General features: G+C 49.3%; 1 protein-coding gene across 5 annotated transcripts in view; it reads left to right on the forward strand.

Moving 5' to 3' along the window:
- LOC119846000 (adhesion G protein-coupled receptor E1-like) overlaps positions 1-11,335 on the forward strand; it is a 32,448-nt gene extending 21,113 nt beyond the window's left edge. For 2 of the 5 annotated variants that reach the window (XM_038379061.2, XM_043506760.1), the window contains exons 10-16: positions 4,332-4,526; positions 5,234-5,469; positions 6,190-6,256; positions 7,619-7,710; positions 9,787-9,955; positions 10,065-10,169; positions 10,946-11,335. In XM_038379061.2, the coding sequence (XP_038234989.1) occupies positions 4,332-4,526; positions 5,234-5,469; positions 6,190-6,256; positions 7,619-7,710; positions 9,787-9,955; positions 10,065-10,169; positions 10,946-10,981 (900 nt within the window). In that variant the 3' untranslated portion in view covers positions 10,982-11,335. Of the gene's footprint in view, positions 1-4,331; positions 4,527-5,233; positions 5,470-6,189; positions 6,257-7,618; positions 7,711-9,786; positions 9,956-10,064; positions 10,170-10,945 lie in introns of those variants that run through there. The other 3 variants (XM_043506761.1, XM_043506762.1, XM_043506763.1) reach the window with 3 other exon arrangements.
- The last annotated feature ends 5,024 nt before the right edge of the window (positions 11,336-16,359 follow it).

The raw sequence follows: 16,359 nt of genomic DNA on the forward strand, positions 1-16,359 counted from the left end.
GCTACAGCTCACTTCATCGGATGCATTTGGTGGAAAAAACAGAGGGGAGATTTATATACACACACAGAGAACATGAAACAATGGGTTTATCATACACACTGTAAGGAGAGTGATCACTTAAGATAAGCCATCACCAGCAGCAGGGGGGGGGGGGAAGGAGGAAAACATTTCATGGTGACAAGCAAGGTAGGCTAATTCCAGCAATTAACAAGAATATCCGAGGAACAGTGGGGGGTGGGGTGGGGGGGAGAAATAACATGGGGAAATAGTTTTACTTTGTGTAATGACTCATCCATTCCCAGTCTCTATTCAAGCCTAAGTTAATTGTATCCAGTTTGCAAATTAATTCCAATTCAGCAGTCTCTCATTGGAGTCTGTTTTTGAAGCTTTTTTGTTGAAGGATAGCCACTCTTAGGTCTGTAATCGAGTGACCAGAGAGATTGAAGTGTTCTCCAACTGGTTTTTGAATGTTATAATTCTTGACGTCTGATTTGTGTCCATTCATTCTTTTACGTAGAGACTGTCCAGTTTGGCCAATGTACATGGCAGAGGGGCATTGCTGGCACATGATGGCATATATCACATTGGTAGATGCGCAGGTGAACGAGCCTCTGATAGTGTGGCTGATGTGATTAGGCCCTATGATGGTATCCCCTGAATAGATATGTGGATAGAGTTGGCAACGGGCTTTGTTGCAAGGATAGGTTCCTGGGTTAGTGGTTCTGTTGTGTGGTGTGTGGTTGCTGGTGAGTATTTGCTTCAGATTGGGGGGCTGTCTGTAAGCAAGGACTGGCCTGTCTCCCAAGATCTGTGAGAGTGATGGGTCGTCCTTCAGGATAGGTTGTAGATCCTTGATGGTGCGTTGGAGAGGTTTTAGTTGGGGGCTGAAGGTGATGGCTAGTGGCGTTCTGTTATTTTCTTAGTTGGGCCTGTCCTGTAGTAGGTGACTTCTGGGTACTCTTCTGGCTCTGTCAATCTGTTTCTTCACTTCAGCAGATGGGTATTGTAGTTGTAGGAATGCATGATAGAGATCTTGTAGGTGTTTGTCTCTGTCTGAGAGGTTGGAGCAAATGCGGTTATATCACAGAGCTTGGCTGTAGACAATGGATCGAGTGGTATGATCTAGATGAAAGCTAGAGGCATGTAGGTAGGAATAACGGTCAGTAGGTTTCCGATATAGGCTGGTGTTTATGTGACCATCGCTTATTAGCACCGTAGTGTCCAGAAAGTGGATCTCTTGTGTGGACTGGTCCAGGCTGAGGTTGATGGTGGAATGGAAATTGTTGAAATCATGGTGGAATTCCTCAAGGGCTTCTTTTCCATGGGTCCAGATGATGAAGATGTCATCAATGTAGCGCAAGTAGAGTAGGGGCATTAGGGGACGAGAGCTGAGGAAGCGTTGTTCTAAGTCAGCCATAAAAATGTTGGCATACTGTGGGGCCATGCGGGTACCCATCGCAGTGCCGCTGATTTGAAGGTATACATTGTCCCCAAATGTGAAGTGAAAGCCTCCAGGCTGCCAGATCTATTAGCACAACATTGAAACTGTTAAAGAGCCATTCAAGTGGTAATGAAGCCATTTAACAGGCATTTGGCAACCCCTAGGTATATATCGTCAGTTTCTGAATTTACTGACAAAAACAGTGGTGCATTACTGTAATATTTACTCAGAACATGTTAGTCTACAGGACCTTAGTTTAAAATTTGCTTTAAAAATATTTCATTACAAGATTGCTGAAGATTATAAAATCACATCTCTAAAGAATCCTTGCATAGATTTTTAGATCCACAATCTGAGTAATGCATCCGATGAAGTGAGCTGTAGCTCACGAAAGCTTATGCTCTAATAAATTTGTTAGTCTCTAAGGTGCCACAAGTACTCCTTTTCTTTTTGCGAATACAGACTAACACGGCTGCTACTCTGAAAACAATCTGAGTATTCATCTTTAGCTTTAAATGCTTGGATCATCAGACATCTAGTTTTTTAAATAAATCCTTCAAACAACCACTCTTATCTAAAATACACATTTTAATTTTAATTACTACAGTACAGAAAACTTACTTCCAAAGTCTTCCTGTCCATCCCTTTCTCCCTCCCCCCTGCCCCCCATTGAAGAGAGGCTAGCTCTTAAAGGGACAACACCCCTTTCCTTCCAGATAGCTGGACAAACGAGTTTCCCTTTCTTTACTTGTATTTGATGAACTAGTTTTAAGAGAACTCCCCAGCAAAATCAGTACCTTAGTAAGATATAAAATCCTTTGTTATGCCTAAAATCTTTGGAAACATATTTTTTAAAGTTGGTGAAATTTCATAAACGTGTCTGTTGTTATGGATATCACACAAAGTAAATTAAGGTTTCAGAGTAGCAGCCGTGTTAGTCTGTATTCGCAAAAAGAAAAGGAGTACTTGTTAGTCTCTAAGGTGCCACAAGTACTCCTTTTCTTTTTACAAAGTAAATTAGTTTTCCCTTTCTCTAAAAGCAATGAACGTTGTTATGAACACACTAAACCTCTGTGACTGATTAATTTAAAATAATGTCTTTGTTTCAGTGAGTTAAATATGTAGTAATCTGGAATGATTACTTTATGAAGGCTTAAGAGTACATTTAAAATATAAAATGAGCATAGAAATACTGATTAAGAAAATGTAAAACAGAGAAGAGCTGCATCATGTATTCCATAATATTTAATGTTGTATTCGGCAGGACAGCTGACTTGCCCTTACTACAAAGTTTTTTCAAATAAATCTCTGACAAACTTCAGGGTATATCAAAATACCTGAGACTGACATTTTTTATTCCTAAATTTAGTGCTTTTAATTAGGTACCTTCTGCATGTCCAGTCTTCACCTTCTGGCATGCAGTGGAAAACATGCTCCATTTTCTTTTGAAAACCCCCCCCCCCCCACTCTTCTGCAATTTCTTTCTAATGTCATTTGCTTCATTTGGGTTCAGGGATTTGGCTGGAAGGGGATGAGCAGGGAGTGGGAGGGAAGAGAGGAGGGAGACAGTGGGGAGGGGCAGGGCCTGGACAGAGTGGGGGCGGGGCCTGGGGTGGAGAAGGGGTGAAGTATGGGCGGGGCCACAGGCAGAAGAGGTGGGCTGGGGAGCTACCCTGGGAAAGTACCAGATTAAATCTGGGAAAGTACCAGATTTAAGATGGATTCCAGTATCATGTGACATGGTCATATGTCCTGTGAGACCCCTAGTCTCCATTCCTCCTGGGCTGGTCCACACGTACCCGGAAGGTTTGCAAGTAAATAGAGCCATTTACAGATGATTGATTCTGAAGCACCCTTAATGGCTTCCACTTAACATGTGTACATCAGTGATACAAGTTTATATCTTATTCTCCTAACTCCAAACATAGAAATTATACATGCAAACAAATGGGATGAACACACTCAGTAGATCCTAAGCTTTGTAATGATACCTTACAAGAGAACTTTTGCATAAAGCATATTTCAGAAACATCATAGTTACACTCATAAGCATGTTTTCATAAAACATTATGGAGTGCAACGTCACATGCGCATTCTGCATAGGGAGGGAGTACGGGGGTCTCTGTGGGGAACTGTGACTCTCTACCTGTGTGAGGCAGGCCGGGTGGCTCAGTATCCTTGCTGCCTCGTCCCTCTCCCCCCACCCACAGCTTGACTGTGAACCACGGATAACTAATCTCTGGGAACGATTTTCCAACCAGTTACGCACCCACCTAAAAGTAGCTCCATCTAGGCTGTATTTCCCTAGTTTGTTTATGGGAAGTATCAAAAGCCTTAGGGCTTGTCTACACTGGCAATTTACGGCGCTGAAACTTTCTTGCTCAGGGGTGTGAAAAAACACCCCCTGGGACACAGCAAGTTTCAGCGCGATATAGCGCCAGTGAAACAGTGCACCAGATAGCTACACCTCTCGTGGAGGTGGGTTTTTTAAAGTGCTGGGAGAACCCCCTCCCAGCGCTCTGCCGCGACTACACAAGCCATGGTAAAGCGCCACGATGGCAGCACTTTAGCATTGCCAGTGTAGACTAGCCCTTACTAAAGTCAAGAAATACCACATCTACCTGGTCACCACCATCCACAAGGCTTGTTACCCTGTCAAAGAACTGGCTTGACATGATTTATTCTTGACAAATCCATGTTGACTGTTATTTATCACCTTATTATCTTCTAGGTGTTTGCAAATTGATTGCTTAATTATTTGCTCCATTATCTTTCTGGATACGGAAGTTAAGTTGACTGGTCTGTAATTCCCCGGGGTGTCCTTACTTCCCTTTATTTCCCATATAGCATCACAGGGCTCACTCATGAGTCTCCCTTTGCTGTGTTACAGGAGAGTGACCCACTGACCATCATCACCTACGTGGGACTCACCTTCTCTCTGCTATGCCTCCTCCTCGCCATCCTCACCTTCCTGCTGTGCCACTCCATCCGCAACGTCAGCACCTCCCTCCACCTGCAGCTCTGCCTCTGCCTCTTCCTGGCCGACATGCTCTTCCTCACCGCGGTGACCCGCACCCGCAGTCGGGTCTGTTATCGACTTGTATTCTTGGTTTAAAATTGAGCTGTGTCCAGATCCTCTGTCAGCATTTCTAAAGCTCCCTTCACTCCAGCACCTTTTTATACCCTCAGCTGGACGGTAACATTTATTCCATGCTCTTTAGTCGCGCAGAAATAATTATTTGTTCCCCTCCAGAAGAAATCTCTGTGGGTGAAACCAGTCCTTCCCTTTCCCTTGTGGGCTCCATCCTTCATCAGACAAAGGAACCTCGATTTCCAGAGTCACAGTCCCCTGCCTGTCCTCTCTGCCCCCACACTGATGGGCAGATACAAGACACCTATACCCTGAAGCAGATACAGAGAAGAGAACCTACACCCTCCAGGTCTCTCCCTATTATGAGGGAACTTGTTTATGTCCCTGCTCCCTATCCTAGGATTCCTCACAGTATCCAACAATTTCCACAGTTCATTTGGGAACTGCAACCCCCAGAAACCATCTTTTCTAAGTGGAGATCAGGACCGGGCTGGACTCTAAATGATTGAAAGGGTTGCCAGCTTGCCCTTAGACAAACCCTGTAGACAGAAGAACGTATTTTCTCTGGGAGAGAGCCATAACTGGAGACATGTCTTAATAAAAAACCCTATATAATCCTCACAGAAGTCCCCCCACCTCCAAATTCAGTATTTCCCTTCCCAGAAGCAGTGTCCCAGAGCTCTCTCTCATCCTGTCCTCAGGTGGTGTGTGCTGTCATTGCTGGCTTCCTACACTACCTCTTCCTGGCCTGCTTCACCTGGATGTTCCTGGAGGGGCTGCACCTCTTCCTCACCGTCAGGAACCTGAAGGTCGTCAATTACACCAGCGTCAGCCGGTTCAAGAAGAGATTTATGTACCCATTTGGCTACGGATTCCCAGCTCTGGTGGTGGCTGTTTCTGCAGCAGTGAAACCTGGAGGCTATGGAACTTCCAAACAGTAAGTGCAGTGCCCATCCTGCAGGGGACCTGGGATGTGGCTTCCATGTGGTTGTCCGGCTCACCCCAGGTCTGACTTGAACCTAGATTTCCCTGCTCACCCTGCCTGGGAGCTGAATGTGACACTAGGCTGCCCTGAGCGCTGTAGTTGAGTTGCCCACCTGTCAGACATCTACACTCCTCACCCCACCGATGATGTGGAAGAACAAGCCAGAAAGATCCCAGCTTGACTTCCAGCTCCCAGGCTGGGTTTGTGGCATTGGTGGGTAGGAAACAAACGCACCTTCTTACTGTGGGCAAATCCCTGAAGATCCCCTCTCTAAAGTGAACAAATCCACTAAAACAGGGTGTGGCGAGTTCTAGACACCCCAGGCTAGATCCTCAGCTGGTGTAAATCAGGGTAGCTCCACTTCCTTCAGTGCAGCTAGGCCAATGTACATCCGCTGCATGTCTGGCCCTCCCTCAATACTGTGCCCATCCACCAGAAAGGGTCATTTGAGGAGGTGGAAGAGGAAGTGGTGGCCGAAAGCAGGAGATGCTGAGGTAGATGGGGAGGGCTGTTTGCCTGCTGTCCACAGGAGAGTTGGCCATGTCACAGGCAGGCTGAGATCCATCTCGTTTTTGACAGCCAGCTGCCCTGTGACACCCTCTCTCTGCTGCCAGTGCTGAAAAAGAGTAGTAATCCCATTAAAGTCACCTTCTTCTTCCTCCCTGCCTGTAGCTGCTGGCTCAGCCTGGAGAGAGGATTTCATTGGAGCTTCCTGGGACCAGTTTGTGCCATAATCCTGGTGGGTACCTCACAGAACCACAGGGCCCCATTCTCCTCTCACCTCTGCAACCCTGTGGACTCCAGTGGAGCCAAGAGAGGAATATCTCCCAGAGAATTTAAGATGAAAGTGTCCTAGAAGATCCCATTTCATTCATCCCTCTTTGGCCGGTGCAGGATTTCCCACTCACACAATAGCCTACATTCTATGGAGGCAGTCAGGGCGAATGGGTCGGGCACGAGGCTGTGAGTCAGGGGACCTGAATCTGCCACTGGCCTGCTGTGTTAACTTGAGAAGTAGCTTCCCCTTGCTGTACCTCTGTTTCTCCTCCCACCCTTTGTCTGTCTTGCCCATAGGCACCGAAAAAAATAGCAGATGCTCAGCACGCACTGGCAGCCAGCTCCCCACTGCCAGCGGCCATGCCGATCAACTCTTCGCCATGCCGATCAACTCTTCCCCCTCCATCCCAGCGCCTCCCACAGTCAGCTGTTCTGTGGTGTGCAGGACGCACTGTGGGGGAGGGGGCGGAACTGGGTGGGAAGAGGTGGGATGGGGGTGGGAAGAGGCGGGGGCTTGGAGAAGGAGTGGGGTGGGGGCGGGGCTTGGGGTGGGGTGGGGGGTTGAGTGGCCCAGAGGAAGCTGGTGCCTGTGGTCTTGCCTAGTTATTTTGCAAACAAATGCTCCAGGACAGGGGCTGCCCCTTTCTAGGTTTGAGTACAGAACCCAGTGCCGTCTCAGTTGGAGCCTCTAGGTGCTACCATAATATGATTAATTATAATATGTCAATTCTCATGCAATGCTGCCATGGAAGCAAGTGGGACCTCTGCTGGAATGAGGATAGTTTTGTCCCGTGCCTTGTCCAGCCTGGCTGGTAAAGAACCCTAGTGATGGGGGAAGGGAAAGTGGCTGCAGCTGGGCAGTTTGAGGAAGGAAGGGAAAATATGTTGTAAGAGATAAAGGTAGCAAATGTCCTTGCAGATTCCTCCCCATCTCAGGCAGTGGGTTAAGAATTAATTTCAGTCTCAGAATTGAAGGGAATACTCTATAGACAGGATCTAGAAGCTTTGGGCCAAATCACACAGCTCTAAATCTGGAATAACTGTAGACCCCACTGGAATCAGTGGAGTCACTCCAGATTCAGATAAGAACAGAATGTGGCCCTCTGGATGTATGATCACATGTGATGCATTGCAGCCCTGCCTATGCCAACAGTTCCCTGCATGGCCTGGGACCAAGATCTGGTAGCGAATGGTATATGACCCACCTTAACGAGCAGTCACTGGTCTGCAGCAGTCTGATCTCATAGGATTGTTCTGTGCCTCAGCCAGAGAGACTGGCCTTGGCCAGATGTTTTACAAGGAATATTTCATGCTGTTTCCACAGATAAATTTAACATTTTTTATTGTAACCCTGTGGATCCTGAGAGATAAACTCTCCTCCCTTAATGAAGATGTGTCCACTGTCAAAGACACCAGGTAGGACAGCACTATATCTACTAGAACAGGGGTGGGCAAACTTTTTGTCTCGAGGGCCACATCTGGGTGGGGAAATTGCATGCAGGGCCATGAAAGCAGGGGTGGGACAGGGGGTTGGGGTGCGGGAGGGAGTGCAGAGTGTGGGAGGCGGTGTGGTGTACAGGAAGGGGCTAAGGGCAAGGGGTTGGGGTGGAGGAGGGGTGTGGGGTGTACGATGGGGCTCAGGGCAGGGGGTTGGGGTGCAGGAGGGACTGCAGAGTGCGGGAAAGAGCTCAGGGCACGGGTGAAGGGAGAGGTCCAGAGTGAGGGAGGGGACTCAGGGAAGGGAGTCGAGATGTGGGTTACAGGAGGGGTTCGGGGTGCAGGCTCCAGCCCGGCGCCACTTACCTGGAGTGGCTCCGGGGTGGCAGCGGGGCTCAGGCAGGCTCCCTGCCTGCCTGCCCTGGCCCTGCACCGCTCCCGGAAGGGGGCAGCACCACATCCCTGCAGCCCCTGGGGGGGGCAGAGGGCTCTGTGCGCTGCCCTCATCTGTGGGTACTTCCCCCAAATCTGCCATTGGCTGTGGTTCCTTGTTCCTGGCCAATGGGAGCTGCGGGGGAGGGCGGGGAGGGGTAGAGGATCGGTGTTGGCAGGCGAGGGCAGCATGCGGAGCCCTCTCCTCTCCCCTTCCTCCAGGGGCTGCAGGGATTTGGTGCCAGCTGCTTCTGGGAGTGGTGCGGGGCCCGTAGCACCACGGGGGTGGCAATCTGCGGGCCGGATCCAAAGCTCTGATGAGCCAGATCTGGCCTGCGGGCCATAGTTTGCCCACCCCTGTACTAGAAGGGTCCAGTGAGCCTCCTGTATGGGAATTCCTGTGGGATTCCCCCAGAGTGCTGCTAGAATACAGCTGAGCAAATGCCACTGTAGGGTTTCCGGGTTATCTTGGTTACCTTCTGCTTGATGAGAGAGTAATAGTCTCACTGCCCAAGGAGCTGATAAACCCTAACTCACATCAGCAGTCCCTTACTCATGAGTCCTATCGTTGTCCATGGGATCATCTGCCAAAATAAGGACAATTTCCATGAATAATGGTATGCTGGATTGGACCTTAAATTAGACACAGCACAGCTAGGGTGGCAATGGGTCAGGTTAGGAGAGAGGAGAGGTCTACGGCAGTAAAGGATCATCATGAGAGATACTTTTCTGCCATGTGCATCATGTTGGTCCCTGGATGGATATTGAGATGACAATTGCAGTCAGTTCCAAAGCCTGCCGAAGTCAGTGGAAGTATTGTTATGGAAGAGACGGCTAGATCAGTGAGGCTCTTGCAGTAAGTCCTGTGGCACATTCAGATTGTGGCATGCAAATAGTCTTTAAATTAGTTCATTATGAAATCTGTTTGTTAGGGAGGAACAAGATAAGGGCCACCAGCTGGGAGTGCTGGGTGGAGACATGAGAGGGGAAAAAGATTTTGGAACCAGTTCAGAAAGTTGAGGCTTCAGAAAGCCATGGTGTTACTGCCTGTGCCTAGTGCTGTGTAAGGAGAAATGCAAGTCTGTGCTGGTAGTCAGAGCTGGGCCATGTGCTACTTAGGGAGGAAACTCATCTCTTTTCCCGGGGCTGTGGATACTGTCAAGGTAAAGTGCCATCCATTGAGGAGGAAGGCAAATGTGGCTTACAGTTGCTCTGTAGTAACCCCTCTGTCTATCTATGGAACAACATAGATGGGTTCCCGAGAGCCCAATATCCTGTTCCCTCTTGATTGTCACATTGCCAGGGCCTGATGTGAAGGGATAAAAAACAAAACATGTGAAGAGATTAAAAACAAAACCGTAATGAGAGGTTGAACGATTTGCTTTGGAAGAGTCACCTGTGGGAGGTTAAGGTGTGTGTGTGTGTGTGTGGGGGGAGATGATTGGGCACAATATTGTATTTTGGATTCATAGGCGTAAATTGCCGTTGTGTTCATCTTGACACTAACCTTAAGACACAGTAAAGTGGGTGCCAGATGTTTCACCCTACACTGCCTAGAGCTCCCTGACTAGTCACTCACCGTAGAGTCGTTATAACGGGATCTCTCCGTCTACCTTTATCCAGACTACTGACTTTTAAAGCTATTGCCCAGCTATTCATTCTGGGCTGCACATGGAGTCTTGGTGTCTTCCAAGTCGGCTCAGCAAAAATGGTCATGGCGTATTTATTCACCATTGTCAACAGCCTACAGGGAGCCTTCATCTTCCTGGTGCACTGTCTCCTCAATCGCCAGGTAATGCCCATGGCACGTCATCAGCCATCCAGTGATTTCACGGGACTAGCAGTGGCCTATCTGAGGGTGTTAGTTACATGATGTAGTGGCCATGTCCCTTTTTCTCCAGGTGAGAGAGGAGTACAGGAGATGGATTAAAGGCACAAGAAAACCCAGCCCCACAATTCAAACATTTAGTTCGTCTGTGTCCACTGTCACTACCGGCACCAAGATGGTAAGAGATCCTCTATTCTGTTCCAATACCAGCATCCATCTGGGTCTGTCAGAACTGCTAAGGTGTCTTGTCCCCTGAGTGACACATGCTTGTTTTAACCCATCTGAGAACGGCATTGGGAGTCTTGGTGAGATTCAATTGCATCCAAATCAAGGGGGAATCCCAGGTCTCCTAGAACCCAGCACAGAACTCCTCTTTTCTTGCGCACCTTCACGTTCCCTTCCCTTTGCTTCTTTGCAAGCTCCATGCATCACTCGCTGTGGAATGGGCTGGGATACAAATTCAGGTAATTATCCAATTGGGGAAGTTTGCAAACCAAAACCTGGGTGGAAATCTTCTCAGTGCAGATGGGCCAGGCCAACGAAGAGTTAGCACTGGATGGAATTTCCTCTGGCTCTGTTAGCTCTACTGGAAAAGGATCCAGAATCTTTGTCTGGAGGAAAAAGTGGAGACTTATATCTGGGAAAATCTCCCTGCTCCAGTCCCAGCATGAGATACCACAACCTTTGTCTGGAAGTGGACTTTTCTGGTTTATTTAGAGCAGCCTCTAATAAGTGCTACTTTATGGCTTACCTGTGCATGGGTTGGGGAAGGGAGCGGGCTTTGTCTTCACTTGTTTATTTATTTTCCTGCATGTGATGTCACTTCAGTGGAGGCTGGCTGAATTTTGCAGACTCTGCACTATTCCTGAATGAGGACCCAGTCCTGATCCCATTGAAGTTGACTGGAGTTTTCCCCTGGGATTGGCACTCAATGTATATTTGTTTTGCTGGCAGGTGAGTTGGGGAGAGCCGTCCACTTCATCTCCATGAAACAATCACTTCTCCAACCAACGATGTTTATCATACAGCCGGCTTTGCTGTGCCAGTTGGGCAGTTGCCATTCTTCATCACAACTACCTGGAAGGGGAAGCGGGATTGGACAAAATCTTCTCTCTGATCCAAATCCAAAACTCCTACTGAATTCAAAGGCCACCCTAGGGTTTTAGCTGGGTGTGTCTCCCAGATTTAAAGGGCCAGATCCCAGGTCAGAGAGCAGTTATTTCTTAGGGAAAGCACACCATGCGGTGGGGGGAAGCGATTTACAGAGCCTTCGTGTGCTATGTGTGTGAGCTAGCTCTGCTGTTTCACTATAATGTGTAAATAATAAAATAACCTGCTTATGGACCTTGGTTGCTTCTTTGGTTTGAGGGTTTGCTATCAGGTTCTGCCTGTCCTGGAAACCTAGGGCCCAACTCTAAAGCCTCTTTATGCCAATCTGGCACTCTAAAGGGGCTTTAAAGTGGGCAGAAATAGCCCTGTGATTACCCCTCCTGGGCAGGAGTCTTTCATGGCTGCTGTAGAGCTGGCATAAAATCTCTCCATTAGCCCTGCTCCCAAACCCTGGCATGGGGGTTGTGACTGGTGGGGTGGAGGTGCTGCTGAGGGCATGGCTGAAGCACACTGCTGCATGGCTATTGTCTGCTTCCCAAGGCCCAGAAGGACCCTTGGAAATGCACGAGTTTACACCAGCTGAGGACCTGGCCTGTAACCGAGTTTCAGCTCCAGCGCTGTCACTTCACCATTAAATGCTCTTCTACCTTTTTTTTTTTTTAAAGGACATTTGTTTCAAACCATTCTGTCCCCGCAGCACTATGAAATTCGCTGATGTCATCGTTCTGTAAGAAACTTCTCCAAACTGAGAGCAGTCACAGTGTCAGCCCACTTCTATTCGCCATATTTATTTATGTGATCTGGGCACGTACAGTCCCACTGTGCTTGATGCTGTACATACACATAGTCAGAGACAATCCCTGTCTCAAAGAGCTCACAAGCCCAATAGACGAGATGGACACAAGGTGGGAGAACAGAAGGATTATTACCCCTGTTAGACAGCAGGGGAAGAGGGGATCAGGTGACTTGGCTAAAGTCAAATAGGGAGCCTGTAGTAGAATTAGGAACTAAATTCAGTTCTGCTTCCTTAGGATGGTTTTTTGGTTAAGACGGACTTTTCCCATCTCTCTCCTATCTCCTCAGCACTATTCAGATATTCAGCTGGTGAAAATCAGCTTTGTTGTTCTAAAGAGGGGTTGCCTAATGGTCCCTGTACATTAAGGTATGTGGAAGGGTATCAGGCAGTGCAGTGTCTTCCTCATTTTGGAAGAGCTGCAGAAAAAATGGCTATGAACTTCCAAAAAGGAGGTGTGCTCATGAATTATACGAGTTGAATTTATTATGATTAATTATTATTATTAGGTTACTGTGTTTTTTCAGCGTGGGAAATTGTGTGCTATTTTAAGGGTTGAATGACTGAATGACATAATACCCACCCCCACAATGTCCGGTAATTTTGCCAAGTATCCATCACACAACATGGTAGTGCCTACCCCTGTCCTGTGCTTCGAGGGACATAGGGTCCAGGGCTGCCTGGGGTGTTAGCAAGGGGCCTAGTGCCAGCAGGAGCGAGTGACCTGGTCCCAGCCTGCTCCACTCTACCCACTGGCTTGCAGCGTTGCTCATGGGCGGGGGTTTGGGGGAAGGGGTAGAGTGGGAGCAGGGTGGAAAGAGGTGGAGTGGAGTAGGGGCTGGGTTGCTTGCTGCTGCCAGTGCCTGACACCCGCTGACCCTCCCAGGCCACCCTAGACCCCGCTTCCCCTGAAGTGCGGGGGCCCCCAAAGTGCAGGGCCTGGGGTGGTTGCCCCGATCCGTCCTATGGGTGGGACGGCTCTGCTTGGGCACCACCAAAAATTATACAAACCTGCCACCCAGGTAGATCAGACGTCTGAGATTTCATGCTGGACGTTCGGAATCCCTTGATCCATCTCCTGTACGCCTCTCTCACCTGGAGCGTGAGGGACACGGTCACTGCACTGTGTAACTAACTCTGAGGAGATCAGGCATGGCCACCACGAGGCCAATGAAGGTGCTGCAGGGGTGATGACAGGCACAGGCGTTACCTGGCGATTGAGGAGACAGTGCACCCAGGAAGATGAAGGCTCCCTGCAGGCTGTTGATGATGATGACTGCTAGGCCGACTTGGAGGAGACCAAAGCTCCATGTGCAGCCCAGAATGAAGAGCTGGGCAATGGCTTTAAAGGTCAGTAACCTGGATAAAGGCAGATGGAGAGATCCCGTTACAATAACCCTATGGAGAGCAATTGGGTCAGGAGGATCTGGGCAGAGTGGGGTGGAGCTACCGGCCCCTGCTTTCCTGTGTGGGACAGGGTTACTGTCAATGACAACATACTGGGAATTAGTTCCCATGGATCCTAGATATGCTGTTCCCCTCCTGCAATCCCTCACTCCGTCTGCATGTGAAGGACCTTAACTCTGCCCATCCAGTGACGCGGAGATGGGAGTGCGGCATTATCATTGCTGCTGAGAGATTTCTCTGCAGCTGCGGGGTTTACTCCTTCATAAATTCAACTGTAAGGATTTTGACATCCAAGTGCAGAGATGGGAGTATTGCGTTATCATTGGAGGTGAGAGGGTCTGCCCTGGGTGCACCCCACAGCCCAGTGCCCCCTTAGCTCATGTAGGGGGTCTCACAACAGGAGGATGTGTAGATTGATACTCCAGAAAATATCTATGCCTTCCACTGGGGATGTGTGAGCTGTAGCTCACAAAAGCTTATGAATAACTAAATAAATTTGTTAGTCTCTAAGGTGCCACAAGTACTCCTTTTCTTTTTTCTAGTGGTGAGTATACATTTCTGTGTAGCACCCCAAGCTGGGAAAGGACAGTCTTACCCCCAATGTTCTCAAGTGACATCACTGTCCCCACATGGGATGTGGCACTGGAGCCCCCAGATTCCTCACTCACAAGGTATGTCTTTCCCTATCGCTAGGAAGCAACTTGCCCTTTCGACTCCCTCCTGAACAGCAGCTCCCTCTGGGCTGGTGCCAGTGAGGGAGAGGTGGCATTGGCTGTGATGCTCCTGGTGCAGGCCGTGAAACAGGCCACGTTGGCCACTGCGCTCCAGACTCCAGAGATGAAGACTCAGAATGGGAGGACAGGATCTATAGGTAAAGGGGCCATCTGGCTCTCAGCTGCTGTGGGATAGAAGATTATACAGTGCATTCAATACAGACACAGAACAGCACTGTCCCCTGCCCCAGGAATTTTAGTCCAGCCCAGCCATTTCCCTGAGGTGTATCAGAAAATGCCTAGGTTTTAAATGCAGTACTTGCACCCTACCCCTAGGGTCAGCCATGCTGAGCCAGGCATTTCTCCCCCCATTCTGCCCCCATCCCAAACGCCACTCCACCAGCTGGGTGAGTGCAGAGGGGATGCAGAACCCTCAGGGAGATACAGCCAGAATGTGGGGAGGGGATATGGGGAGATGGGCCAAGGGGAGGCAGAGAGGGGGAGCCCCAAACCATCCCCTTCCCCAACAGGGAAGAACCCCGAAGACCTTCACACCCCAGGCAGAGTGGGAGAGGGGTAAGGATCTGGGCCAGATGAACGGATTCTCGGGAAAGTAGTTTTACAATGGGAAGCTCTGTCACTTCCTCTCCCCCCCTCCCCTCCCACCAGGTACTGAGACCCGTGTGTCACAAGGAACTGCAGTGCAGACAGCAAAGCCTCAGGCTGAGAGCTCAGAAGGAGACAATGGACATTCACTGTGATACAGTCACCATGGCAACCACACAAGGTACCATCCAGGGGATGGAGATGCCCAGGGACCAAACTGCAGCACAGAGCGATTCCCAGGCACCAAACCCCATCTATCTTTGGTTCTATCTTTGCTCTGTCCCCATGGATCCCCAGGCCAGGAGTCTCGTCTCTAGCTCCAGCACTAGAGGGGACCTTGCTGACTGTGCCAGTGGTTCTCAGGCTGTTGGCCATGAGACTGTGCAGACACCTTCATTTCTGCTTGTTCACAGAGGCGGGGGCTCCGAGGGGAGATGGCTCAGCAGAGGGCCTCTGTGGTATGAAGTGGGCCCAGTGAATGGAATGGGGAGGGGATTCTTAGCCCAGCTAAACCCCAGGCTGGAGATAAGCATCTCCCTGGGTGGGAACCAGAATAACATTTCCCCTCAACTCCCACTTTTGGGGTGATATGACCTAACTGAGAGTTTGTCTACATGGGAAGATGCTGCGCTGCAAGCCAGGTTGTGAATCTCCAGCGTACCAGATTGGGGGTCAGTAAAATCCCTTGTGAGCTTTGCTGCAGTTCAGTGTGCTACAGCAGTGCCTGCAAGGGATGTTATTGCACAGCAAGCTGTGCCATAGATTCTCCACCTTGCTTGCAGCACAGTAACTTGCAGTGTAGACAAGTCCTGATACTGCTCCCGAATCCTCCAGCACCAGGGAAAGCTCCTCCCTGGCCAACTCCTCTGCTTGTCTTCACTGAGAAAAGTTATGTCTTCGCCTCAGCTTCCTGCAGCTTAATGTTTCCAAGATGGAATGTTTCTCTGGCCTCAGACGGGGGAGATAGCCTGGTCCAGTGATTAGGCAGAAGTCCTGAGTTCGATACCCATTTCTGCCACAGTCTCACTGGTCATTGGGTGTCTCAGAGAGTTTAAGGCCAGAAGGAACCATTGGATCATCTGGTCTGGCCTTCTGCATAGAACTGGCCCCGTGAATTGAGCCCAATAACTTGTGCTTGTCTAAATTGCCTGGTGCCTTCCAGAAGGGCAGTCAGTCTGGATTTGAAGCCAGCGTGGGGTGGAGAATCCACTGCTTCCCTTGGGAGTTTGTTCCAATGGTTAATCGCACTCGCTGAGGTGTCTTATTTCCAGTTTCGTTTAGTCTGGCTTCAGCATCCAGATGTTGGTTCTTCTTCTGTCCCCCACAGAGACAAGAACAGACTTTTCTCACCCGACCTCTCCAGGGGCCCCAAATTCCAGCTACATGGAGACAAGCAACCACCAAACAGCTCACCAAGTCCCTCTAGCTCCAACCATAGGCTCTACAGCTATGCTCTCTGAAATTCCCGTTAGCTGCACCTGGCTGGCTGTTTCTTCAACTTCAGCATCCCTATGTCCAGAACGAGGTATCATCTCCTGTTCCAACAGGTTTCATGGCTGTTGCTTGTATTGCTTATTCCACCCTGGACTCCATCATTAACAAGACATTTCTCAGTGAGGGAAATCTACCAGCTGGTGAGAAGCTGAGGAATGTTCAGCTGAACTCCAGGATGGTGAGTGGGGCCACTGGAGATGGGAGACCCCTTCACCTCTGCAGGTGAATCTGTTGTGGGATCCATA

Source organism: Dermochelys coriacea, chromosome 20 (assembly GCF_009764565.3).
Source record: "Dermochelys coriacea isolate rDerCor1 chromosome 20, rDerCor1.pri.v4, whole genome shotgun sequence".
Classification (NCBI taxonomy): domain Eukaryota; kingdom Metazoa; phylum Chordata; order Testudines; family Dermochelyidae; genus Dermochelys; species Dermochelys coriacea.